Source organism: Elgaria multicarinata, chromosome 2 (genome assembly GCF_023053635.1).
Source record: "Elgaria multicarinata webbii isolate HBS135686 ecotype San Diego chromosome 2, rElgMul1.1.pri, whole genome shotgun sequence".
Classification (NCBI taxonomy): Eukaryota; Metazoa; Chordata; class Lepidosauria; order Squamata; family Anguidae; genus Elgaria; species Elgaria multicarinata.
Window position 1 is genome coordinate 53,259,238 of NC_086172.1, and position 26,920 is coordinate 53,286,157.

The 26,920-nt window shown below is 41.4% G+C and overlaps 1 protein-coding gene across 1 annotated transcript; it reads right to left on the bottom strand.

The window, feature by feature from the left end:
- Window positions 1-786: 786 nt before the first annotated feature.
- TNFAIP6 (TNF alpha induced protein 6) lies at window positions 787-20,253 on the bottom strand. Its single transcript, XM_063118629.1, has 6 exons — window positions 20,084-20,253; window positions 11,847-11,984; window positions 9,594-9,755; window positions 3,713-3,941; window positions 1,415-1,455; window positions 787-1,179 (listed from the first exon to the last, which is right to left on the bottom strand). The coding sequence occupies exons 1-6, from the start codon at window positions 20,175-20,177 to the stop codon at window positions 1,034-1,036; spliced, it is 810 nt and encodes a 269-aa protein (XP_062974699.1). The 5' UTR covers window positions 20,178-20,253; the 3' UTR covers window positions 787-1,033.
- Window positions 20,254-26,920: the final 6,667 nt, after the last annotated feature.

Consider the following 26,920-nt stretch of genomic DNA (forward strand, 5'->3'; position numbering starts at 1 on the left):
TAGCAAGACATGTTTTGGACACTTGAAGACCCAGGCTTAATAGCTTGTCTGCGGGTATTCTGAACTTTCTTACAGTAATAATCACTTCTAGAATAGAAATTAGCTCAGAATTACACTTCTGCAGCTGTCATTGTTGGGCTGGGAGACACATAAAAATAGCAAATGCTTGCGATCCTATACACTAAAGTTGGTGGACTTCGCTCACCAGTAAGGCTTCAGTCCTATTTCCTCCTATGTCTGCTCAAGGAACTGTAGATAGATGGATGTTAATGAGACCACCAGATGGCAGTATATATCAATACCAATCTGTTGTACTAAGAGTCAGAGGACATTTTTATCTGATGTTTTATTGCTTCATCTTACACATAATCAGTAAATATTAGTCCATAGTCTGAAATAAGTAGCCTTTTATTGATTTCAAATGAATCTGTAAACCTGCAGATGGAATCAGGATTGATAATGATAATAATGAATGATAATAAATGTCACTCAATTTTGAAACAAAGTGATCTAAAAAAAAGGAAAGGAATTGCTGTTAAGGCTTGTTAAATATTTATTATCTAAAAATCTCAATAATACATCAAATGCAGTACACTTGCTATAAAATCTGTGAGTAAATGTTTCTTCATAATGTTCTGGCTCAAAGGAATCATCATTGCGTACAGTTCAAAGTAGCTATCACGGAGCAATTCTGAAAGCAGGATTTGCATAGTCACTGAATAACCCCTGAAACTTTGCTATCAAACATGAAACAAATGTGTCCCAAAAACGGCAGATTTTATAGTGGTGGTGGGGAAGTAGAAATAACTGAAGAGGGGATCGATGGAGACAATAATCAGATAGATGGTGCATGGTGCCACTGTAGATCAGCAAAGAGAAGTTTTTGCATTGGGAGGTGATAACAGCCAGGAGGTTATGAGGAATATGATCCACAGTGCAGAAGTTAGCAACTCCAGCAAGGGATGTTGGGCTGGGGGAGAATATTCCTTTAGTAGATATTCAAGGTAAAATCTTCCTTCATGTCAATGTTCTTTTAGATGCCAAACCTTCCAGCTAAATAAGGTGGGTTGTCTTGGGTAGTTGCATTTTTGGGGGGTGGATCCAAAGCAATATATTTAATCTGGAAGCCCCCTGCTGTTACTGAAGCATCTGACAAAAATTTCAGAGTCATGACATTTCCTAGAATGGAAAAGAGAGAGAGAGATTACTTTTCTATTGGCACTGAAAAAAAGATATTTGGATCACCCCCTTTCTTCCAAAAAACATTATATTGGAGAATATCAAAAGTAATAAACATCACCTAGCATGTTAAATGTGCTAGAAAATTATGAGTGCTGTCCAATACTGACCACCTGCTAATGGAATAAAAAGCATTTTCCCCCATGTTGGGAGGGTGGTGTGTATATAGTATTACCTGTGCTAATGACGTTATCTGGAAGTTCATCTCCACAGTACCTGAAAAACACGACAACCAATTTATTGGTTAAATATCAATAAGCAGTGACATGTTTACTGTAGTGGCCAGATAGCTTGTTTTTATCAAACAGATAGCCGTTTCCACTAGGCTATCATGAAGGGTCAGTTCGTATGCTAACAATTGGTGTAGGAGACCGCTTTAGGGGGACTGGATCTCATGCCACACTGCTAACCACATGAGTGAGGCAGGAAACAACCACGACAACTACCCATCCCATGTAGTGTCTATAGCTGCAGCATGGGACTCAACCATGCAGAAGCAACTCCTTTGTTGCAGCGCTAGTTTGTGAGTTAGTCGATGGCTAAATAGATATTGGAGTCTCTTCAACGTTTGGCACTAGTGAGAACCTTTTATGAACATTTCAGGGATCGGGAGTCAAAAACAACAAAAGAAAGGGGGCAAAATGCTGTTATACAGAGAACTGACAAAGTGCTCTGCAAGGGAAATATATTATTGTTGTTGTTATTAGCCCCAACACCATCTTTTAAAAAGTAAAGCAGCTTTGAGAGAGAAGAATTCACAGTGGTGCTTAACCATTTCCCCATTTTCTGCCTCTATTCTCCAAATAGCTCTCCCTAACTACTTACAGCCCATGGAGTTCCAGGTGTGTGTTTATTGCAAGCATGTATCTATAACCTTGTGGAGGTTGGTGTGCAAAGGAGCTGGGAGCAGTGGTGAATTGGAGCAGGGAAATGGGTGTATGTGTGCAAAGGGAGGAGCAACTGCTCCCTCTGCAGTTTTTCTGCTCTAATTCACTCCACTTATATTGGCTGCTAATTATTTTAGAAGGTTGCTGGGCAATGGTGTAGTGGAGTCAGGGCTTGTGGGGACACAGTACTGGTACTTTTGATTAACAGGAGTGCTGATGCCATCTCCCCCACCCACCCACCCACCCAAACTTCCCTGTTTTCTCTGAGCTTTCTACAGACTTCACAGTAGCTAGGGGGGAAGTGATTTTCCCAGCTCCAGTATATTCTTCCCTGTTGTAAAGCAAAGGATTTGGAGGTGTCATGATACAATACTTTCTGTCCACAATGGAGAAGGACTATGGGGCAGGTGTTCAGGGGTCACTCAACAGAATGAACAGGAGGGCCTCCATCAGGGCTGGCCGTACCATTAGACAGAGTGAGGCATCCAGCTCAGGTGGCAGATGCTGGGGGCAGGAATGGCAGCACCCCCTCAAGTTATTCCTCATGAGCCCCCTGGGCCATTCCTCTCTCTAACACCTCCTAAACTAGCCTACTGCCCTCCAGTGTGGAGAGGATGCAATCCAGTCTTGCAATAAGATTCAGCTGATTCCAGTCAATTTCTATATGTGGAATGGAGGCATCATTTTGCCCTTTGCGTCAGCCAGTAAAATGTCTTTGGCCAATTCGCCCTGCCCCCAAATGCTGCAGGGCTGGCTTTCCACATTTGAAATAATACACATTACCATCCAAAGGGGGACTGGTCCACCATCATACCATGAAGCCCGGACTCTAAAAGGACCACTGCCTAAATTTCCAGGAGCCACAGATAGCAGTACCCCACCCCCATGGCAGGCTGGAGGGTGTTTTGTAGGCTTTCTTAGAACTTCTCTCACTGCTGGGATGGGATATCACAAATTGTAAAAGGTGACTTTTTAAAATACTGCTTGCTGAAGTAGGTTGAGTTTAAGAAACGATCAAGTAGGAGATGGGTAAAGACAGCATTCCCCAAAAAGGTGCCTTCTAGATGTATTAGACTGCAACTCCCATAATTCCCAGCCAGCAGGCCATGTTGTTCCCAGGTCGGGAATGCCTGGGTTAAGGGCTCAACAAAAGCCTGAATATCTTTCGTGAATGAGAATTAAGAGAGCGGGATGGGTTTTGTGCCTTTGTAATATTCTGGAGGGGTTACAGAATCAGGGATTGGGTGGGGATTAATTGGGGATTGCGACACCCTTCCTTTGAGCAGTGGTCATGACTTTGGAAGGATGCCTGGATTGTGTCCAAGAAAGGTGCTCCCCTGGGTGAGAGGCAAAGAAGCAGAAGTGGATAGGAGGACTTGGAAAAAGCCAAGGAAAAAGTGTGTGTCTATTAACACTTATTGTTTGGCTTGTGCGTGTGTAAACATGCTGTTATTGCTCAGAACCTCTGAGACTGGGTGGAATAATAAAATATCAAAATAAATAATTGCTGGGGCCTCTTTCGTTCTTTCTTGGACGCAGTTTGTACAGTCCTGTAGTGTGAAAGAATGGTGTGAAAATAATTTTACCTGCCCACAAAACCATTGACATCATCATAGCTGTCATATATTTCCAAGTAATCAGCCATGCAGGCTGTATCCTCTTCAACGTCAAAGTCGAGAAACTGAATTTGAATCCGCTGGCCGTACTTCACTCTGATATGCCAATAACAGACTTGATCGTCTTCATACTCATTGGGGTATCCGGGGGTTTTAAATATATGCTTCGAACCTGTGAAAATTCCACCACAGTCTTTTCCTAGGAGAGAAATGGAATAGATTCAGATCCAGTGCCAGCTTCAGGTTTTTGGGGTCCTTGGGCAAGACACCTTGAATGCCCCCTCGCTCACTTTTTCAATCTAGATGTTGAATGGGGCTGTCACCAGTGGTGCAGTGGAACCAGGCTTTCAGGGATACATTGTCAGCACATTATTATTATTATTATTATTATTATTATTATTATTGACTGATGTCATCTGCCACCCCCTTCAGGCTTTCCTGTGCCTTCTGAGCTTGGTTGCAATCCTCACGGTAGCTGGGGAGAAATGAATTTTTCCAGCAACAATATCTTGTTCCCTGTAAATGCAAAGTCTTTTGGGATGGCTTGGTCTTGAATGGGCAATTATGGCATATTATTATTATTATTATTATTATTATTATTATTATTATTATTATTATTATTATTCTGCCCAATAGCCAAAGCTCTTTTGGTGGTTTAAAAAAGATTGGAACTATAAAAAGGCAATATAAATCATAATATTAAAAAAAATACAAAACAATGTAAAGCTATAAAAATCTTGCTCCTGGTAGAGATGAAAACAGCTAGAACTGGGTTAATTGATAGGGATTAACACAGCTGCCTGGATTTTTGGATCCTCCTTGGATCCTTGCCATGGGGACTGTCATGATGAGCACCTGCACTTCCAAATTTAGTACCACACCACTGGCTGTCACAGATCTGTATTGATACCTGGCTAAACAGGTGTAACTGGCATTGAATCTATGCACCACTCTTATAAAGTTCACATATTGAAAAGCTTTTTTGGAAGAGGGGAATTACAGAATGAGGAGGGAACCCTTAATCCCATTCCTTCTCACCATCTCCAAATCATCTTCCTCTAGTGCTCGAATTATGGAAGGAAATGTAGGGGAGCCACCCATTATAATTCCCACAATGTCCCAGAGAGATGCTAGGTCAAGGGCATTGTGAAGCTGAAAGGGTTGCTAGATTCAGCTGCCTGCCACTGCTTGGAGTGCTGGGCCCTTCTGCCAACCCCCTTGAATCTGAGAATTATATCTCCCAAGGTATTCCCTCTCATGCATGCTTCCAAAAGCATGTTTGCCCTCATGCACGTGTCCTACCCAACTATGCTGATCCTCAAGAGAGTCTTGGTAATTTACATCAGGGACTGGGATCTGTATCAGCTATGATGTGTGTAACATGCCAGTCTGTTTGCTGTCAAAGTTCAGGAAATAAACCCTTTCCACTTCACTGGACCCCTGGTGGGCTTCAGGTGGGAGCCTTCCTGTGCATTTCATTGCATATGGAATGGCAGCACACCTTCCATGCTGCAGTAGGCATTTCATTGCTCTGAAGATTTGTTTCTTTGCTAGCCTCCTGCCATATGTGCCTGCCCGGACCTTAAGATCATCCTCAGGGGTCCTTTTCTGTGAGCTCCTGCCAAAGGAAGTGAGGCAGGTGGCTTCTGGGAGGAGGGCTTTTTCTGCTGTGGCACCCCGGCTGTGGAACGAGCTCCCCAGAGAGGTTCACCTGGTGCCTACACTGTACTCTTTCCATCACCAGCTGAAGACCTTTTTATTTTCTCAGTATTTTAACAACTAATTTAACTTAAATTTAAACCTTGTTTTAATTCCATATTTTAACCTATATCAATTTTTGCTGTGTGGTTTTATCCTGGTTGTGCTTTTTATATTGTATTTTGTATTTGTATTTTTAACTTGTTGGTTGTTTTATGATGGTTTTAATTTTTGTGAACCGCCCAGAGAGCTTCGGCTATTGGGCGGTATAAAAATGTAATAAATAAATAAATAAATAAATTATATTGTATTTGTGTTTTTAGATTGTTGGTTGTTTTTATGCTCTTCATGGTTTTAATTTTTGTGAACCACCCAGAGAGCTTCCGCTATTGGGTGGTATAAAAATGTAATAAATAAATAAATAAATATCACATCCATACCAGCAGGTGGAGTGTGCTGGTACATAGCTGAAGTTCATCTTGATGGCCCTGCCTTATTGCCTGTGCCATCCATAGGAGCGGGATGGGAACTAGAAGCACCAGACATATAGGAGCTCTTCTCACCTCAGTGGAAAGGGGACCGATACCATAGTACTGGTGGGCAGTGCTGGGTCCAAGACACCCTCAATGGCTCCCTCTCTCAGTGAGTCTACCTTCTCAATGTCATGGTCATCAGATGCTATTGCTCTTTCTCCTCTTTCCCATCATTGCTACCACTTGCAGAGAGGAAGCAGGCAGTAGCATCTACTGATCCTCTTCCTCACCATTGCTGTTGGCTGGGCCAGAGCAAGAGGCAGGTGAAGAAGCAGGTTGCCATGGTGAAGAGAAGGAGCAAGTCAAGGGGGTTCTTGTCCGTAGGCCTCTGCTGGGTTGTGGCTTGTTAAGCATCCAGCTATGCTTATCCTTGACTCCAGCCCTGCTGGTGGATTTACCCGCTGGTCAACATTGATGGGAGCAATTTGTGGTCAGTATAAGGGATGATGAAAAGTAACAGTGGCCCCGTTCAGACAACACGCTAAACCAGGCTGCTTAACTACAAAATGGTTAACGGAATGCATGAAGATAAATGGATTCTGTTAACCATTTTGTGGTTAAGCAGCCTGGTTTAGCATGTTGTCTGAACAGGGCCAGTGAGAAGAACTTCCCAATACACTTCTGTATCCTCACCTCAGAAAGGAACAATGTTGTCTTCGCCTGAGCAAAATCACTCACAAAGTATGAACAAATTTCTCCAGAATGGGAGGAACACAGTCAATCAACCAGCAGGAACAACTTGGTTTAATTATGCTGCTCACCACCCAAACAATACATTTGGAAAAGATCTAGCTTGCATCTCAGAGGATATAACCAAACAGGAGGTGAAGAGAGGCTGACTAGATTTAATTCTAAGAACAATGTGGGGCCTCTCCCATTTTTCCTCACATGTTCAACATCTGTGAGAGTTCTCCACCCTGAGATATTACTCAGCTGCTTACATGGGCTGAAATACACAGCTTTTCCTTTTGAATTCTCATTGTTAACTATGGAGAGAGCTTCCCTCTAGCACGGTTCACAGAGTGCAAAGCATTTTAGGGCTCTGTACACAAAACACATGAAACAGGTTGCAAATAATACCGGAATTTACAAAATGACTAAACAGACACAAATGCCTGATGCTATAAAATAATGGGCTCTTGTAGTATACAATAAATTCTGGAATATTCCAACTCGATAAAAGCAAAACGATTAGATTTAAGACTGCGTTTCTTCCCAAACAAAACAAAAAATGACTTGTGTATTAATGATGAACCACAACAGCAATGAAATCAAGCACTGCCATTTTGGAATCCTCTTCCAACACTGTAATACAAGCAGCTTCCCAATGTTCTCCAAGCCCCAGCTCACAAGTAATCTTCAACAATATCTTCAGCAGATATTGGTTTGTCTTATTATTCATAGGATTTAAAAGGTATGTGGAGTAGAATGAGAAAGCCTTTTCCTGGATTGTTTCTTCTTTCTAAATTGCCACTTTCCCTCGCTGCTATTTTATTTTTGTATCCACCACAAATAATGAGCTCTGAGCTTTTGCTACTTCGGTTGGGGCTGAATAGCAGAAGCAACGAACAGGAGAAGCAGAGAGGCTCTTGGGTCTTTTTGATAGCCGAGCCAGATGGATTGCATAGGGCTTTCCTGAGTATCAACCACAGGGACATGTTGGGAGCGTTGGGCTCCGCTGCCTGCAGAAACCAAGACAACTGGTTGGCAGGAGCAGTCTAGAGTGTGTTGAATCGGCTCAACTTGAGGGCCTGCAATGCTGCTGCCTGGGGACCAGCCCTGCCTGCCTTAGCAGCTGTTTTCCTTACAATTCCTCCTCAAGAAGTAAACTGGCAAATGAACAAATGTTCACAAAGATCTCAGAGGTCTCCAGTGCTTTGTCACTGAAAGGAAGCTGGCCCTCTGAAATCTGCCCTGAACTTTGGAAATGGAAGGGAGGGGGAAATGCGGTAGATGAATGACACAAATTCTGTTTGGCACTCTCAAATCCAGAAGTTCAAGAACTTGTTTATTGGGCTTGTTTACTAGAGTTTTAAATCCTACTTTACTTGTGTTTCAGCTGGGTGAGTCATTGTGTGTGTTTCAGCTGGGTGAGTCATGTGCTGTTTCTGAGGAGAGGGGGAGGGCAGGGATACAAATGGACATACCCACCTGGATGGGGTAATAAAATTGGCCACAACTTTAACAGAACCACCAAATCCCTGTACTAGCAGGTATTTTCTTCAAAGTACACCCTGTTGCACTATTTTGGTATTGTCACCATGGGGGAACTGTTATCTCAAAGCACCTTTACCTTCAGTCCCTCATTTGTAAAACAAAAATAAAAATGATTTGCCTCTCAGAAATCTTGGGAGGATGAGTTAAAAAATGGAAGGGATGTACTTCAATGAAGAGTAGGCTTCAGGTTTTTGAGGGCCCTTGAACAGGACACCCTCAAATGGGCCTCCTCCCTCAATGAGTCTACTTCTGTGCACCACCATTATTAGCTGCTATTCCCCTCATCCTCTTCTCATCATTGCTACCACTTGCTTGACAGGCAGAGAGCCGGTGATCACAAAGGTGGTGGAATCTACTGCTCCTTTTTCTTCCAATATTTGTATTGATTTTCTTACAAAATTGATACAATACATATTCATTGCAGCAATAATCTCTGGATAAACTAGATACATACAATTTTACAGTAAATTCCGGGATGTGAGATGCACCGCCCAGAGAGCTTCGGCTATTGGGTGGTATAAAAATTAAATAAATAAACAGTATCTCATTTGTAACTATTAACCATATCAATACATCTTTCTACCATGTTAACCTTATTATTTGCAAAATTTATAAAAGTGTTTCAGTTTTCATAAAACTGTCCTTATATTGTTCATATCTAGCATGTCTGATCTGACAAATTAGTTTCTCCATTAAGTTTCTCCATTAATTTTATTTCTCCATATTGAAAGAGAGCCTGTTAATCCCCACCAGAAGATGCTATTGTTAGTCATTCTGCTGCCCACATCAATATTAAGACGTCTTTGTGCCTTAAATATGTTTGTTCGATCAAATATAGATAATAAATCTAATACTGGAGAGAACTCAATTTTCTGATTTGTGATTTCCACCACTTCATGAAAAACACTTTTTTCAGAACTGATTATTTGCAGAGCAAAGCCACCACATATGAAAGTATGTGCTGATCTTTTCACAACTCCTTAATCATTTCTGTAATATGAAACAATTGATATAGCTTATTCCCACTGGAGTGAGATTCCATCTATACACCAATTGTATTGAATTTCAAGATACAGTTCAAGATGTTAAAGGGTGCATTTGATCACCATTCAGCTCATATGAGATCTTCATTCCCCCCCACCCCCCCAAAAAAAATCTTTCACCCAAACCAGTTTCACTCAAAAGGCAAGTCAACAAGCAGGTTGCATTGGTGAAGAGGAGAAACAACTCCAAGAAACTCTTGTCAGTGGGCTTCTGCTGAGGTTGGGATCTCAGCAGGTAGCTAACTATTGACTCTGGCCCTGTTTCTTTTAGAAATCTTTAAAAAGCAGGTACATTTGCAAAAGATATAGGCCAAAGGTAAAAAGCCATACCCTTAAGAAATGTATTTGTTGTTCACGTACCATTAGGGTTATAGCAGTAAGTATCCCACTTCTCACTTTTGTTGAGCCGAAAACCGTAGTCCACAATCCCCTTCTTTCCAAAGCCACAGTTGCTTCCAGGTTTGACAATGGGATAGCCAACTCTCCCCTTGGCTAACCAGCCAGCAGCACACATATGAAACCCTGAGGGATCAAAGGCAATATCATATAAATCCAATATTGGCTAAGAAAGAAACATTGTGTTTTGGATTAATAATCTCTTGTCCTTGTTGCCAAAAATATAATAAACAGCCAATTAGGTTAAATTGAATTATGCCTTGCTAGCGAAACAATTTCCGTCCAGGGCATACATAATTTTGTGTGCATGGTTTGTATTTTTTAAGATGTGTCATCTTTGCCCCCTCTTTTTTTCACAATAAGAAGTGCTGTTTTCACTTTAAACTAATAAGCAACAATTGGATGCAGATGCTTACTAAATCTTAGTAATTACAGTCTTTAGCACTTGTATCCAAAGATGTCTGACTAGGATAGGGCATTGAATTGTTAAAACACTATTGAAAGAAAATGTGTCAATTTTTCTTCTCCTTGAAATATAAAGTATTAAATATTGTACCACCAGGGTTGCCGTTTAATGCACACACACACACACCACATTTCAGATGTGTCTGTCCCTCAGGAGCACCTATATATGTGGCTATTATGAGGTAACTATTCTAATAAAGGAAGATGTGTGCCCATCTGTCCATTGGCACCATTGCACAAAGCAATCAAGTCTAGTAGCCATTAATAGCCTTCTCCTCCAGGAATTTATCCAACCTCTTTTAAAGCCATCCAAATTGCTGGCCATCACTACATCTTGTGGTAGTGAATTCCATAGCTTAACTATGCGCTGTGTGAAGAAGTACTTCCTTTTATTTGTCCTGAATCTCCCACCAATTGAAACCCAGAATGGATTCACAGTCATCAGTCTCCACTAGATATCACACATGGTGTGGGTGTACGTGGGGGGGGGGGAACCCTCTGATTACATGCTGTGTTACTGGAATTACTACTTCATTTAAGGCTACCTTAACCCTTACAAAATCCTGAAATATTTATGGAAGTTTGGGAGATATTTTGTGTTAAGCGCCACAAAATAATATCCAGAAAGGTAGCTGTTTTTGTCTGTTTGTCTTGTGGCACCTTAAAGACTAACACATTTATTATGGCATAAGCTTCACAAAATAAGCCTCTCTGAGCCTAAAACAGATCTCTTGAGTATGTCTTGAGCTCTGGAAAATTGTATTACAACTTAGATTGATAACTTTCTAGATAAAGCAGTTAGCAGGAGAGTCAGAAGGGTGTAATAAGACAATGCATCATACACTGGACTCATTTATCAAATAGTCTGGCGATTTGCCATTTTGTTTGCTTTCTTTATCATCACATTGCAGCTTTCTAGGTCCGTTCACATGCAATAGTACAGGAATGCTGTAAGATGTGGATCTAAAATTGCTTTTACCATGATCCTTAACACATTTAATAAGTATAAGTCCTATAGAATTAACCAGGACACACTGTCAAGTAAGATGTTTAGGATTTCAGCCTTCATATGATTTACATTATTAATAGACTAAGCTGGTTTGAATCCATGTTTACTTACAATTCTTACAATTTCCTCTGCAATATTGCATATGAGCTTTTCTAGACGAGGCTGTTTAAGGAGTGGCTTCTACTTTTAATTTCATTGCAGAATTAAGATTGGAGTTATTTTCCTTGCCTGCCTTTCTGTACTTTTCAATGCATAACTTCTAGGTCCTATTGCAGTATAGCAGAATAACTGGTGGTGGGGATTTGCTCTTTATTTCAGGATGCCAAAAATACAGGATTTTCTCCCCCACCCCACAAGGAGAAATTACTTATTTTAAAAACAGAAACAAAGCAGGGCAGTGATGACATCATCTAAAGCATTAATAAAAAACCATGAGTGAGGAATGGTGAGCACACAATAGAAGTCTCATCTGGAAAAGCTCTATAAGCACATTTCTGTAACAAACAGTGTCATTTCCATGCATGGGGATTGGTGGGTTTTTTAAGAAAACAGAAAAAAGAATTCTGTTCCTAGAACCCACTAAGCACAAAATAAAAGGCAGAATCCACTAAAAGGTGTTCTTGTTCAAGCCCCATTGTCCTGTGCACTTCTTCATTCCGCTGGACCTCAAAGCATGCAGGAGACGTCCCGTAGGATTGTACACCCTACGATGCCATATATTGTGCCCTGTAGGATGCTCCTACCTATTTTTCTTGCTGCCTCCAGTTGCTGGTATGTGGCTAGGTGTCCTCCTTCATATTCACACACTGCTTTTGCCTCTGCGTAGGTGAGCTGGTATCTTCCTGCCCTTGATTCTCTGTGATATACTCCTGCAGCTCGCTCTGTGAATCCAAATCAACAGTTTGTCTTTAAGGGAGCTAAGTTCCCAGAACCCAAAAATCCTTTGTATGTATGAGATAAAGATTTTCTGAACTCAGAAGTGAACAAATAGCTTACATATTATCCCATACACTATGGGAAATTAAATCATTAGTCTAGTCTATATTCTGCTTATATGGTTGTGCCATTTGAGGTGGTTGTGGAATCAACCTGGAAAATACAAAGCTATGGCTGATAATATCTAGCAAACAATTGCAAAAAGACAACTAGCAAATGATTGCAAAACCCACCAAACTGAAACCAAAGTAAATGATAATAAAAATACGAATGTATGGGGTGATCTTTTAACAGAAATTCAACAGTTCTTTTTTTCTATGAATGGTTTAGAGTAGCCTTCTCAAACTGGGGTAGAGGTTTTGAACTTCATCTCCCAGCATTAGCCATGCTGGCTCAGACTGATGGGAGTTAAAGTCCAAAACATCTGGAGGGTGCCAGGTTGAGGAAGTCTGGTTTAAGAAATACCTGTAACACTGGGATGATTAAACATTTGAATAACATTGCAATTTTATGCATATTGACTTAGAAAATTAAATGGGACTTATTCCCAACTAATTATGCATAGGAGTGCATCCCAAGTGGAATAACAAGGATGTTTGGATATTTGGGGTCTGTGGTGCATAATAATGAGAACATGGCAACTTAAAACCAGCTTTGTTGATTCTACAAAAGTCTTTAAAATTAATTTTTGTCACTATTGAGTCATTTTAACAACACTGAAATACCCTATGGACACAGCCTTCATAATATTAGTACAGGAGTAGTCCCCTGCATAGACCCACACAGGGATTGGATGGCATAGTATTGGGGGAAAAAATCATTTTGGCAGAAGGTGAGGCTGTTATGTTTCCCCATATTCTCATGTTCTTCCAACTTGGCTAAGATTTCTTCAACAAATGTTCCTGGTACAGAGAAAGTTAATGAGTCGATGAGATTGGAGTGTTCCAAGGAGCTGGGAGATGTGATTTTTCCTGGCAATGGGGAAGTTAATGTATTAAATTAAAACATGAACATACTAATTAATGGTTAGACAGAAACTTGCTGCTGCAAAATAATGGAAGCTAAGATCAGAATCTTGGAGAGGAGGCCACTGCGAATGACCTAGAAAAAAGAGTAGGGTAGTAATTTTAATTATAAAATAAAATCTTAAACAGTTTAAATATGATAGTATGCTATGCTGTTTCTAACACACTCACAGATTTTAAATTCTAAAGAACACTTTTTGGGGGGTATTTAAGGAAAATATATTTGATCTTAATTGTGAATGATTTGAAATCCTAAAGTGATGTATCAACATAGTGTATTTGTAGATGGAAGTTCTTTTACAGGAAGTATGTTGCCTTCATTGGCTAGCACTTTACTCATGATATACAGTACATGTCTTATTCCTACTGGATGAATTAGTTTGTGCCAGGGATCACCCTATATTACGTGCGCACACACACACACTTTCTTATTTAAGGATCCACTAACACTGGCTAGAGCAGCGGTTCTCAACCTGTGGGTCGGGACCCCTTTGGGGATCTAACGACCCTTTCACAGGGGTCGCCTAAGACCATTGGAAAACACATATTTCCGATAGTCTTAGGAACCCAGACATTTCATTTATTTGAAATTAGAAATAAATATTTCACAATATATAATTACATATTGTTTTTGTGATCACTATGCTTTAATTATGTTCAATTTGTAACAATGAAAATACATCCTGCATATCAGATATTTACATTACGATTCATAACAGTAGCAAAATTACAGTTATGAAGTAGCAACGAAAATAATTTTATGGTTGGGGGTCACCACAACATGAGGAACTGTATTAAAGGGTCACGGCATTAGGAAGGTTGAAAACCACTGGGCTAGAGGGTTTGCACAGCCTCAGAATAATCATTTAAAATTTAATTATAAGATACAGGCAGTGGAGGCTGGTGGCTCCAATTTCAGTGGGGCTGTGCATCCATTCTGGGTTTCAGTCAGAACCAGCTAGAACTCCAAAGGAGCTATTCCCCAAAACCACACCCAAACAGATTGGAAACTGCCATGGGCTCATGAGCCAATCTGCCTTCCTGAGCCCCATTTACTGAGCATCCTTTTCAATAACCCCACCATCTCTATAAGTACCCAGAGACATATACACCTTGTAGATCAGGGTGCAGAACCCCTTTCAGCTGGAGGCTCAAATTCCATCTCAGAAAAGTTCTCGGGACCTGCATTCCAGGGGTGGGTGAAGCCTAAGGCAAAAGAGGTGGGGCCAAGGGGTTGGGGCCAAAAATACAAAACATTCTAAAGCTCTTCCTTAGTAGGCCTTATTAAGACTTTGTAGGAGAAGCATTTCAGCCTTTTAGTATGAGGAAGAAACAGCACAAAACAAATAAACGTGAGGCAATGGTGGAGTTGAACTCCAATGGTGGAGTTTGTGTTGAAACAGCACAAAAGCCAGGAACCCTCCAAATGATTGCTGATGGGGAATGAGAGGGAGTGGAGCCACGGAAAAGGGGCATGGCCATTAGGGAATCCCAGAAGGCCAGACTGGGGCCACAGGATTTGGCTTCTGGGCCTGAGGTTTCTCCGCCCCCATGGCAGAGACTATCGATTGTGCTATGGAGATTTAGGGTGACCATATGACCGGATTTGCCCAGATTTGCCTGGGTTTTTGATGACAAATCCGGGAGGGGGAGAGGAAATCCGGATTTTTCCAAAGAGCAGCTCTAATGGGAATTAACTAAAATGCATATAACTCTGTCATTTTTTAAGATAAAGACATGAAACTTGGCACAATGGTAGCTCTTAGGAAGGGCTTTAGTCATACCAAATTTGAAACAGATCCGTTCATCCATTGATTTTTTAGGATTTTTTTTAAAATTGAGGTTTTAAAATTATTATTTTTAAAATTGTCATTTTTAAAGATAAAGAGATGAAACTTCGCACCATGATAGCTTTTTGGTTGAGCTTTAGCCATACCAAATTTGAAATAGATCTGTTCATCCATTGTTTTTTAAGGATTTTTTTAAAAGTTCAAAGTTTTAAAATTATTGTATTTTAAAACTGCTGGAGCCATATCCTTCAAACTCAAGTTGTCAAACCTCCTCTTTGGGGTTTTGCATATTGAGCAGTTTCAGCCCTTGGCATTAAGAGGATCTCCAGTCTTTAGGTAAACTGCCACAACACCCACCCTAATGTTAGAGTAGAGAAACTTGTGGCAATTATACACAAGCTTTTTTAAAAAATTGAAATTTAAAAAAGCCAGCCATCTGGCCGGCCAGTAGCAAACCCTGTTAAAAACAACAGCAGCTTGCAATGAGTGAAGACACAGTCAGAAAAGATATTTGAGGGAAGGGGAGATTGTATCACACAAAGCATAGCAAAAGCTTCAAAGTACAGCAAAACCTACAAAAGTAGGAGTGAGTGAAGTTAATTTCAGATACACTGAATCTCTCACTTGTTCTTTATTTCAGTGATTTTAACATTAAGATGCTATGTAGAACAGATTTGTCTTAAATGTGTGCTGTAAAATCAGACATGTGACCAAGACTATGTTCAGGTGGGCACGTCCCCTTGGTGCTGGACACGCCCCCTTGGGGGCCGACCATGTTGTCCTCCTTTTTGGTTTCCAAAATATGGTCACCCTAAAATACATGCATTTGCATCTGAGGAACAGGAGTTTAGCACTGGTGCCAAAGAGCAGGAAATTCCCAGCTGTGTGCTATTACAATACAATAGCTGTATTCTTTTTTTTTTTTTTTTTTAAAAAAAAAGCCCTGTCCCCTCAAATGGCAGAGGGATAGTTCTGAGGAAATCATTCTTCGTGGGAGTCTTGGAAGAAATGTTTTTCAACTGTTCCATGCCGATTCAAAGTCCCTCTGTGTGCTTAGCAATACTTATGCTTGCAGGAGGGAAGGGCCGTAAAGAGGAATTAATACTCGGACAGGGAGCTTTTCGGTCACAGTTGAATTTCAAACCTTATTGGATCAAGTACATTGGGGGATACGAGCTTCAGAAGTACATGCTGGCTGATCAAGCATCCCCCCTCTTGTAGCTGAAATCAAGTTCCCATTGAATTTCCCACTGCAGCTCCCATAAGGGATTAAAGCAGTATGAAAAACTTTAGTGGGACCAAATTTGGCCTGTCAGGGTTCCCTAATCCTAGGGTGCCCATATGGAAAGGAGGAGAGGGCTCCTGTATCTTTAACAGTTGTCTAGAAAAGGGAATTTCAGCAGGTGTCAATTGTGTGCATGCAGCACCTGGTGAAATTCCCTCTTCATCACAACAGTTAAAACTGCAGGAGCCCTGTCTTCTTTTGTATCTGGTCACCCTAGATTCAGGGCAGCGGAAATAGCAGTGAGGGGTGGGGAACTGAAGACATTTTGCCCAAGGAAACCTAGAGCTGATATTGCTCCTCACTCCTTCCCAGCCATGAAGCTCACTGGGTGACGTTGAGCCTGTCACCATCTCTCAGCCTAATCTATTTCGTGGGGTTGTCATGGAAATAAATGAGGGGTCTACAGAGAGAATCCTGTACATCATGTTGGGCTCCATGGAGGAAATGTCATATATGTGTAATAAATAATAATACAGCCTGATAATAACTGTCAGTTTTTAAAATGATCTCAGTTAAAAAGGATAGTTAAAAATGAGAATTCTGTTTGTGTCATGTAAGAGAATTCATGGTTAAGCACTGAAGCAAGTAGCTATCAACATGAAGTCCAATTTTCTTCCATCTCCACCCTCCCCCAACCTTTGTAGGTCCAAAAAGAATGCATTATTTAATTTGGAAGTGCTTAATGTGAAGAATATGTTTGATCTGAAAGTTTCCCCCCTATATATATTTGAATACATTGATACACTGTATGTTGCACTGAAACATTCTAGGATGGAGTTAAAGCCAAGTTTGAATTTGACTGAACCGCTTAGAAAAAACTTTTTTTTTAAAAAAAATCCTTAAATATGAAGATTTTCCATCCACTCCTGTTTCTTTCCGGTATGTTCATGACCTTATTACACCTCTACTCAGGTTTTTCTTTTGTTTTTGTTTTTAGTCAATGCCAGTTAAAAAGCATGAGAGATGGAATGGAGGTAATGTCATATTGGCCTTGTTAAATTTGAGACATGTTGTCCCAGGGCTGCTATAATTTCCCCCTTTGCAGTACATGGATATGTGGCAAAAGTTCACTTGGGTTTATTTATTTATGGCCTGTTTTTCAGTTTAAAAGAAAATATCCAATGCAGCTAACAGCAGCAATAAAAAGAGCAGTTTAACAAAATACTTAAAACCACAAAAAACTTAAGAAACCAACAGATTAAAATAGCTGGGGAAAATGTCTAAAATGCAAAGGTTTTAAACATTATGCGGGTGGGGAAAAAAAGCTTTGGGGAAAAACTTGGAGGGTGGGGGCTGGAAATAACGCCCATGTGGATGGCCTGTGGAGCAGCCCTTCAGCCCACCTTCACGTTTTACATTAAAGGACCTTTCACCCAACCAAATAGGGATAATAGTGGGCCACCTTACCACCCAGATGAGATCAGATCCTGGCTTGTTGGTTTGGATGTAATGGGCAAGCCAGGATCCCCATGCTCAAGCCAGTGCAGCTATGGCACTCAGCCACAACTTTATAAACCAAGTTCTGGATGAAGGTCCAAACATGGCCAGTATGATGGCATTGAAAGGCTGAAAGAGGCTTCCTCCACCCCCACTTAGGGGCTGTCTATATGTGCTCAAAGCCCCGCAGTGAATCTGCACTGCTAAATCTGCACTGCTAAACCATGGTGAACCAGGCCATATAGTCAGTCTGTAAAAATTAATTTAAAGCAGAAATGGTAGGGATTGAGCCCGGGGTGGGTGGGGGCAGGGTTCTTCATGCCAAGCATGTATGTTACCACTGAGCTACAACCCTTCGTCATAAAGGTATCCCCTCCCCCAGTTGTATTGGCTTGTTTAGGGTTGGAATCCAGGACTTCCCTCACACCTCAAGCCAGAAAAACGCCTTTAAACAAACAAGCTGCTTTGCATGTTGTGAGTACACAGATGTCTTTTAAAAATAATAATTACATACACTGCAGAGACACATGCTGGGGAATCGCATTGGTTCCAAGTCCCCACGGTGTGTTTCTATGATGTGTAAGACAGTGTGTGTGTTTGTGTGCATGTATATGTGTGTGTGTTAAAGGTCTATACACTTCAGATACCCTTATCCCATGACCTTTGCTGAACTACCAAAATGATTTCTTATCTGTAACATTAGTGAAGAAGAAAGAGTCCTCTCCACCCTTTTACATCACCTCAGTGTGAAGTTGGCTTGTTAAGAGTGCTGGAGCAAGATGAAAGGCTTTGGTCTTGCAATCTAAAGGCCTGGCCTCTGTCATCCCACTCATTGCAATAGAACATCAGAATTGCCTTATTTGTAATGAAGGGCTTACACCCCTGCCGATTCCCAGCCAAGTCCATTGCGCAAGAAGGGGACCCACTGCTTACGCAAGAGAGGTAATAGGGCAGGCCAGAGGAACTTCCTTATGCAAGCTCTGCCAACCTGCCTTCCATAAATTAGCATTTTCCACTCATGTTAGGTTACCCAGGAATTGCTAAATGGCTGTTACGCAAGCAGTGGGGGCCGCTTGCACAACGGAATTGGCAGGACCCACCACCTGCAGAAGGGACTTGGTGGGGCGGAAAGGAATCAGTGGGGGCGTAAGTGCCCCATTGAATTCTACCCAAAAAGTTTTGTTTGGCAACTTAAAGATGAACAAATTTGTTCCAGCATAGACATTCATGAGCTTGAATCGGGATAAAGGATTTTTATCACCCTATATGTGTTAATTGGCTTACCAGGTTGCAGGATTTGTGTTATCAGAAATAACTACACTGTGAATGACCACTGTTAATCATGTGATTGGCACGTTTGGCATGTTTCTGTATGCAATTTCCTTCTGACCTCACTATTTACCATTCCTCTTCCCCTTCCCACCATATGGACCACATATAAACTTAAAACTCTCCATAATGCTCCACGCATCTGATGTAGTGTGCTATAGTCCATGGAAGAATAAACATGTTAGTCTTTAAGGTTCCACAAGACTATTGGTTGTTTTTGCTGCAATAAATTAACACGGCCACCCTGTGGAAATCACTTGGAATGATCACTTGAAGGAATAGCAGCTTGGTGGCAGAAAGGACTACCTGGCCAGATGTGTATTCTTCTCTGTTACAGTACAACAGGAAGCATCATGATCTCTGTGCTTTAATTTTATAACCCACGCACATGCCGATGGAAAGTGAGGGTGGGATGAAATATTAATGCCAGCCTGTCATTGACAACAGCATCCTCATGCTGTATTCTCTCCAGCCCACCATGCCTGGTTCTGTCCTGACAAACAGCAAGAGATTGTACATGGGCTGAGTTCTTCACCTCCATCTGTCAAATGCAGTTGCCCTGAAACAGAGGGAAGGCTCCGGGATCCTCCCAGAAACAGCCAGACATACCAAGTAAGGGATGAAAAAGACAAAGGCTTGAGTAGAAAAAATAGAAGAACGCATGAAATGGGGTACAGAAAAAGGAGAAGTGCAACTGCTCTGAAATGCTGAAAAAAACCATTTCTTTCACAATGCACATTTCCCAAAAAGTATTTTTATACAGGGTATCCAGGAATTTCATATACGCATAAAGGAAAGGCTGATCCATATCTTGCACAGCTGTTTCTTTTTAGATCTCTTCCCGCCCTCTGTTCACATCTCTAGAGATTTAGCTTTCTATATAGCTCATACTTTCAGATAGCATCGCTCTCCCTCCTCCTATTTCAGAGGCATTCCTCTTCACAAATAAAATGCCTGCTTCCTCCCTCCCACCCTGAAAAAAACAGTAAAGTAAGGAACGTTTGGCCAAAGTGTGCCAATGTTACTTTTTCAGCTAAAACTATGGAAAGATGTCCTTAATTAATGTTATGTGGAAATTTGGGCATTGATCTAAGAAATGGCGGTTATTTCAGCAGCCTAGTGTTTATCAATGGAAATAATAATAATAATAATAATAATAATAATAATAAATATCTTACCTAACCAAATAGAATTATGTAGAACTCCATCCTTGAATCCCCATCCAGCAGCTCTGTCCCACAGCAAGGCAATGAGGAAAGTTAACACAATCATATCTTCGGTTAGAAGACTTTGCAGTCCCCGCTGAAATGGACTGGAAAATCGCTGCTAGCAGCTGCTTACTTTCTAGTGGGACATCTGGCTGCCAGAACTTAAATAGTGTTTTCATCTGTGAGGTCAGCAAGCCTGCTCCAATTGAACATGCTGTAGTATTGTTCTCAATTAAAACTAATCCCTAGCTTTTGTGAGTCTGAGTCATTTTATGTTTCCTTCACATGAGTGATCAAAGTCTACATGGCATCCAAGTAAATGTTTAATTCTTCATTTGCCAAAGCTAACATATAATTTTTTGACCTGTTGAATATGTTAATTTTTTCTTTTGTAACCTCCAGGCATTTTTTGATACGCAAATGACAAGCGGCTCCATACATTTTTGCTTTTTTGATCATTTCACAAGAGAGTCAATTTGAGCATTATTTGGTTGAGGCTTCTGGCTGTCACAGATCAGCAGCTATTATTGGAGGGAAAAAGTTCATTTTTGAATAACAAATATGCAAGAACTTCTAACGGGAGATAAGTTGAACTATGGCAAATTATTAAATAGCCAACTAACCAATAGTCTTGGATACTCTTAGAAGAAGATGTATGCTACATAGTGGTTGTGCTAATGAAAATAAAACAACAATTCTACAATACATTACATGATACGCTGAAAACGTAAAGATTACATTTTTATTAGAAAGTATGTTGAGATTGAATCCAAAGTGACCCCTATGACTTATTTGCCATATGTTATAGTGGCTCATTCACTGCACGTTCACTGTGAATTGAATATTGGCAACATTTGGATGTCATGCTAAACCATGGTTTTGCATGTCAAGAATCAGACGCAATGCACTTTAGGCTTGCACTCTCTCTCTCCTCTCATCCTCTGACATGGTTGTGAGGAGAAATTTGCATCTTTCCCTTTCATTTTTGCTTAACCATAGCTTATTGTGTCATCTGAACTGACACACTGTGGTTAATGTTAACTATTGTTTATTTGAAACACGCCAACTTCGAACCATGGATTATGAAACTGGCTTGTTTAACATTGACCACAGTTTAGGGTTTGGACAAAACATGAAACTATGGTTAATGGGAAATGGAAGCAAATGCTTCCAAATTCCACCTTCCAGCTGCACTGGAACAGTTGAGGGGATAGGAGAATATATGATTCCAAGGCATCCTGCAACCCGTTCTCATCATGCTAAATTGTGAGTTAGTATGGCATCTAAAACAAGGTTTCTCTCTCCTGCCTTCTCTTCCATCATAGTTTTATTTCTTATCCCCACCTAACCATAGAGGAGGGGTGCAGAACTTCAGGTCTCAGTCTGGCTTTCCTGAGGTCCCAATCTGGTGCTCTGGGGTTACTGAGAGGGCCATACTCCCTTTCCCCTGACCACTGAGCATTGGGTAGTTTCCTGTCTTTTGGTAGTTTCTCTGCCACCCTCCCCCCATCAAAGCTAAATATGCTAGATTTTGGGCCACCTATTTTGCTGTTTGCCATGCCCCCAAGAGCTTTTCTGAAATGGAATTTGGCCTTTGGGCGGAAAGAGGCTAAATGCTCCTGCTGTAGTGCATAAGAGAATGCTACTGACCACTGCTGCCAGTTACAGGGGATGCTCCCTGCTGCTTCTTCCCACCTACTTCCTGCCCATCACATTGACAACTACTCTACTAGCTTGAAGTAAATGACACTTCATGAGAAAACTAGTTTTGGACCAACGTAAAGAATCCAGTGCCAGACCTAATAACATAGGTATGATCCACAAGACAGCCGTCCCAGCACCATCCAGATGTGTTCGACTAACAACTCCCATCATCCATGCTGGATGAGAATGATGGGACTTCTAGTCGAATACATTTGGAGGGTGCCAGGTTGGAGAAAGTTGATTTAAGGCAACCCATTTATTCAGTAAATTATTCTGATTTTTTGAAGCTTTCCAGATAATTAATTTTAGTACAATAAATGCATTTAGAAACAACAACAACCAACTCTCTGCATAGGTCCTGAAGTTCAAAGCCAAATATTTGTGTTTATATTGTCTAAGGGAGCCTCTCCATTGCTTCTTTGTTCCAGCATGCCTCAGTGTCATCATAGGGCCAAAACACAAGATGTAACTGCCAGCAGCTACGTTTTTTAATGTTCATTTTAAAATGATTTGGACCCTAGTGTGGGAGATGGGAGCTTTAACCCTTGATCCCCTGCTGGAGGACCATTACAGATTGCCTCAGCCCCTACCCCAACACCTGCAATTTATATTGAAAAATAGATATCCATTAGCACAAGGCACAATTCTAATAGGGTATTTTGGATCCCACTCATCCCCCCCTCCAAAAAATTGATAGTGCTGGCCATGAGGCTCAATCCAGTCCATAGTGGGCTCTAGGCCTATACATGGAGGGATTTCCATAGGGCATAGAGCACTGATTCCCCCTCCCACCCATGGTGGATGCCTATGAACACCTCCTCACCTATCTCTGTCTACCCCTGGTCACTCCACTCGGAAAAGGAAGGTGAGCTCCACGTTTGTGTTCCTTGATTAAGCAGAAGTTGGAGGGCTAGGTGGGGACATGGGAAGCACCCCTTCCCAGGCCTCCCATCCCTCTCTTATGCCCTAATAGAAGCTGCAGTTCTGGATGACAACTCCCAGCATAACTAACAATGGGCTATGTTGGGTGAAGCTGATGGGAGTTGCAGTCCAAAACATCTGGAGGGCACCAGGTTGGGGAAGGCTAGCCTCATGAGATCCCTCTTTGAGCATGTGCTGTGCCCACAATGGGCTGGACTAAGTCCCTTGTATTTGGTGGGGGAAGATACATTTGTCCAGCATCTATAGGTGCTTCCAGATGGAAGGCTCTTAGCACTAGCAATGACAAGGCGTTGTGTATTTCCTCCTTAGTGGATCTCCTGGGGCAAGAAAAAAGATAGAAGTGGTGGAAAAACACTGGTGCTTACCAGGAATGGCTGGACCCCCTGTAGAATGTCTAGACCAGCAATGTCTGGACCCCCTATGACTGAAGCAGGGTGATGATGAAATAAAAGCCTCACGGGTGCAGCCTATTGCTGCCAGCAAAGTACTGTGGATCAGAGCAGAAAAGGTATCATTTGACCTCATCAAAATAAACACTGTGCCTTTGGTTGTGGGGTGTCAAGTTCCTTTTCCCTTCTCCCAGCCACACCCTCATGTCTGATTCACGGCATGACAGATGTCTGTCTGTCTGTCTTCCCTTGTGGCTTCAGGCAGAGTGCTGCTTCAGCAGCTGTTTTTTGTGGTAGGTGGGGTCTAGCGAGGGAATGGGAAACTAATGGGGGAAAAATCTCTGCCATCCCCTGGAAAGGTCTCAAGGTGGAGTCCAGTTTCTTTCATTGCACAAGAGACTTCAGACCTTCATTTTCACAATATTCTCTGGGAGAGACGGTATCAAGACCATTGAGGCATATAATTGAAGATGTAGTAACATCCCTTCCCTCTTCAGAACATGGAAACTAAAAGCAAAAAGCAAAAACAAAAGTACATTTCAAGAGAATGAGGTCCTGCTTTTTGTGTGTGTAAGACAGGAAAGCAAAGAGTGGGAAAGTAAACATTCTGCATTGTTACAATTTCCAGAGGGGCAGCAAAGGCAATGAAGGGTTCTGTGGCATCTTAAAGATAACAAATTTATTTTGGTATGAGCTTTTGTGCGTTTGATGAAGTGGGCAGGCAGTGTTCATGAGAGCTTACGCAAGAATAAATGTGTTCATTCAAATGTGCCACAAGATTCTTTACTTGTTAATGTTGTTGTCTATTATTATTATTATTATTATTATTATTATTATTATTATTATTATTATTTATATAGCACCATCAATGTACATGGTGCTGTACAGAGTAAAACAGTAAATAGCAAGACCCTGCCGCATAGGCTTACATTCTAATAAAATCATAATAAAACAATAAGGAGGGGAAGAGAATGCAAACAGGCACAGGGTAGGGTAAACAGGCACTGGGTAGAGTAAAACTAACAGTATAAAAGTAAGATCAAAATCAAGTTTTAAAAGCTTTAGGAAAAAGAAAAGTTTTTAGCTGAGCTTTAAAAGCTGCGGTTGAACTTGTAGTTCTCAAATGTTCTGGAAGAGCGTTCCAGGCATAAGGGGCAGCAGAAGAAAATGGACGAAGCCGAGCAAGAGACCCTTGGGCAGGTGAGAAACATGGCATCAGAGGAGCGAAGAGCACGAGCGGGGCAATAGTGTGAGATGAGAGAGGAGAGATAGGAAGGAGCTAGACAGTGAAAAGCTTTGTAGGTCAACAGGAGAAGTTTATATTGGATTCTGAAGTGAATTCTGAAGTGAATCACTGCTACATACTCGCCACCTCGCAAAGTGGTGTGAAATTTTAGGTACTGGGTTTCCTGTGTTTGGTTTCTTTGAATGAGAGAGAGTACTGGAAACTTAAGGGGTGCTTCCAGTTGGAGAGGTCATAGTAGTGCCATCAATCAAAAAGCATTGTGCAGCTGTTCTGTCTTCTTCTTCTTCTTCTTCTTCTTCTTCTTCTTCTTCTTCTTCTTCTTCTTCTTCTTCTTCTTCTTCTTCTTCTTCTTCTTCTTCTTCTTCTTCTTCTTCTTCCTGCTCCTGCTCCTGCTCCTGCTCCTGCTCCTGCTCCTGCTCCTGCTCCTCTTCTGATTGTTTTATGGTAAGAAAAAAGATAGAAGCAGCATTGGAAAACACAGGAGAGCCACAAATTGAAGATGATGTCATTTGGACCCCCAGTAAAATTCTGGGAATGAAGCAGTAAGCAGTATCCAATAGTGACCATCCAAAAGCAGGGCTCACTGCTACTTCCATTCCGCAAGTGGCTATTGTGGGACCTAGTGCTTGCACAGCAGAGATTTAGCACTTTTGGAAGCAAACCTCAAAATGAGTGGAAATGCCCATTTCTGGAATAGGGCAGATTGGGGAGCTCCCTTACGTGAGGCTGGCTGCTCCTGGATAGTCGCCATTGGATACTGCCCAGTGTGGTTGCACAATAAAAGCCTTGCCTGGAAGAACTCAATGTACGTTTGTAATATTTGCTTTATATATAAGCCTACAAGCAGATCATAAGTGCAGTCAATGCATCGTTTTTACAAGGCTGTAGATCTACAACTCCATATCAAATCCCCAAGCTTTAAACTCCCGAATGCCTTCACATAACTCACAGTTCTCTCTCTCTTTCGCTGTCTCTTAAACTGCAAAACAGTTGTTTCTTTACACATCCACCAATTTCCATGGATAACATGGAGCTCAACACACATACACGTCTTACATTTGTCTCTTCACCTTAGCTGCTGTATGTATCTTCTCCAAGTTAGGAGTACTATGGAAACTCACTGAGATTTCCCTCCTATCAGGAAATCATGTCCTAGCCATCAGCTCCCATTAGCTGAGCAATGTTCTGGGCTATATGCCCAACACAAGGTCTAGTCAGCCAGCATCTGTAACACTTCCTGGAAAAAAAGCAGAATTAGCTGATTCGCACGATCAAGCAGCCCATAACCCTGAAACAGCCCACAGGTTCTGAGTAGTTTATTAACCATGCCAATAACCCACCCATGCTGGGTTGGCTGACATGACAAAGTTGCAGCTTGAATATTCAAAAGTCACCCATTGCACATCATAACCCACCATTGCTTAAATAAGCCACAGTTAGCTGGTGAAAGTGTGAACCTGGTCAATGAGTGTGCTGCCTTGTTTATTACACATGTATATATCTGGTTCTTGGTATACATTTCTTCCCACAACAAGTGAAGCAGATGTGAAGCTGGAAGGGACTGCAAATAAATGCAATTGATATAAAATAAGTCTGGCTTCCAAACAGTCCTATGCACATGTGCAAGGATTTTTGGTCACATACCAAGGCTCTCGAGATTTTCTGTTTTGATTGGAGCTTCTTGTACTGTATTGTGGACTGTGGAGTGTCCACTGACATCCTGGAGTAATGCAAGGGAAGGTGAGGGCCTAAGGCAGATTTCTCCAACCTGGTACCCTCCAGACATTTTGGACCTCAACTCTAATCAACTCTCGCCAACATGGCCAAAGATCCGGAATCATAGGCCAAAACATCTGGAGGGCCCCAGGCCAGGGAAAGTTGGCCTAAGAAGTGTCAGAATAGGTGTAAGCTCCAGTAAATAGACAGAAGCCCAATCTTCACTTGGAGTGGGCTGGGCTAGAGAATCCCACCCTGCTGATCCAGAGAAGATAGGTGTGCTCCCCATGAAGGTACAGCATTAAATATCCAATCTGCAATCTTGCACATAGGCTTTAGCTAGACCTAAGGTTTATCCCGGGATCATCCCGGGGTCGTCCCTGCCTGCTCCTGGGATCCCCTGTGTTATTTACATGAACAGGGATGACCCTGGGATGATCCCGGGATAAACTAAGCTAAGGTCTTAGTTACAAAACAATCTGCCTGGTAGTTTCTTCTTATAGGACAAATGATCATCTTTTTATTTTACTTATTTTATGAGATTGCAATTTGTTTATGAAGCACAACATAGATTAGCAACACATTTATGGCCATATACATGGGTGTTTTGTTGCTGTTGAACAATTTAAAATAAAGGCGTGGCTCTATAATTTTGCTCTTCTTTCATAAAACGAGAATTCCTGGAATCCCCCCCAAACATCTGGAGAAATGAACTACCGGGGTTTTCTTCATTTATAAAATGAGAATTACTGGAATTCCTCCCCAAAACATCTGGAGAACTGAACTACTGGGGTTTTCTAGAGTGGATCT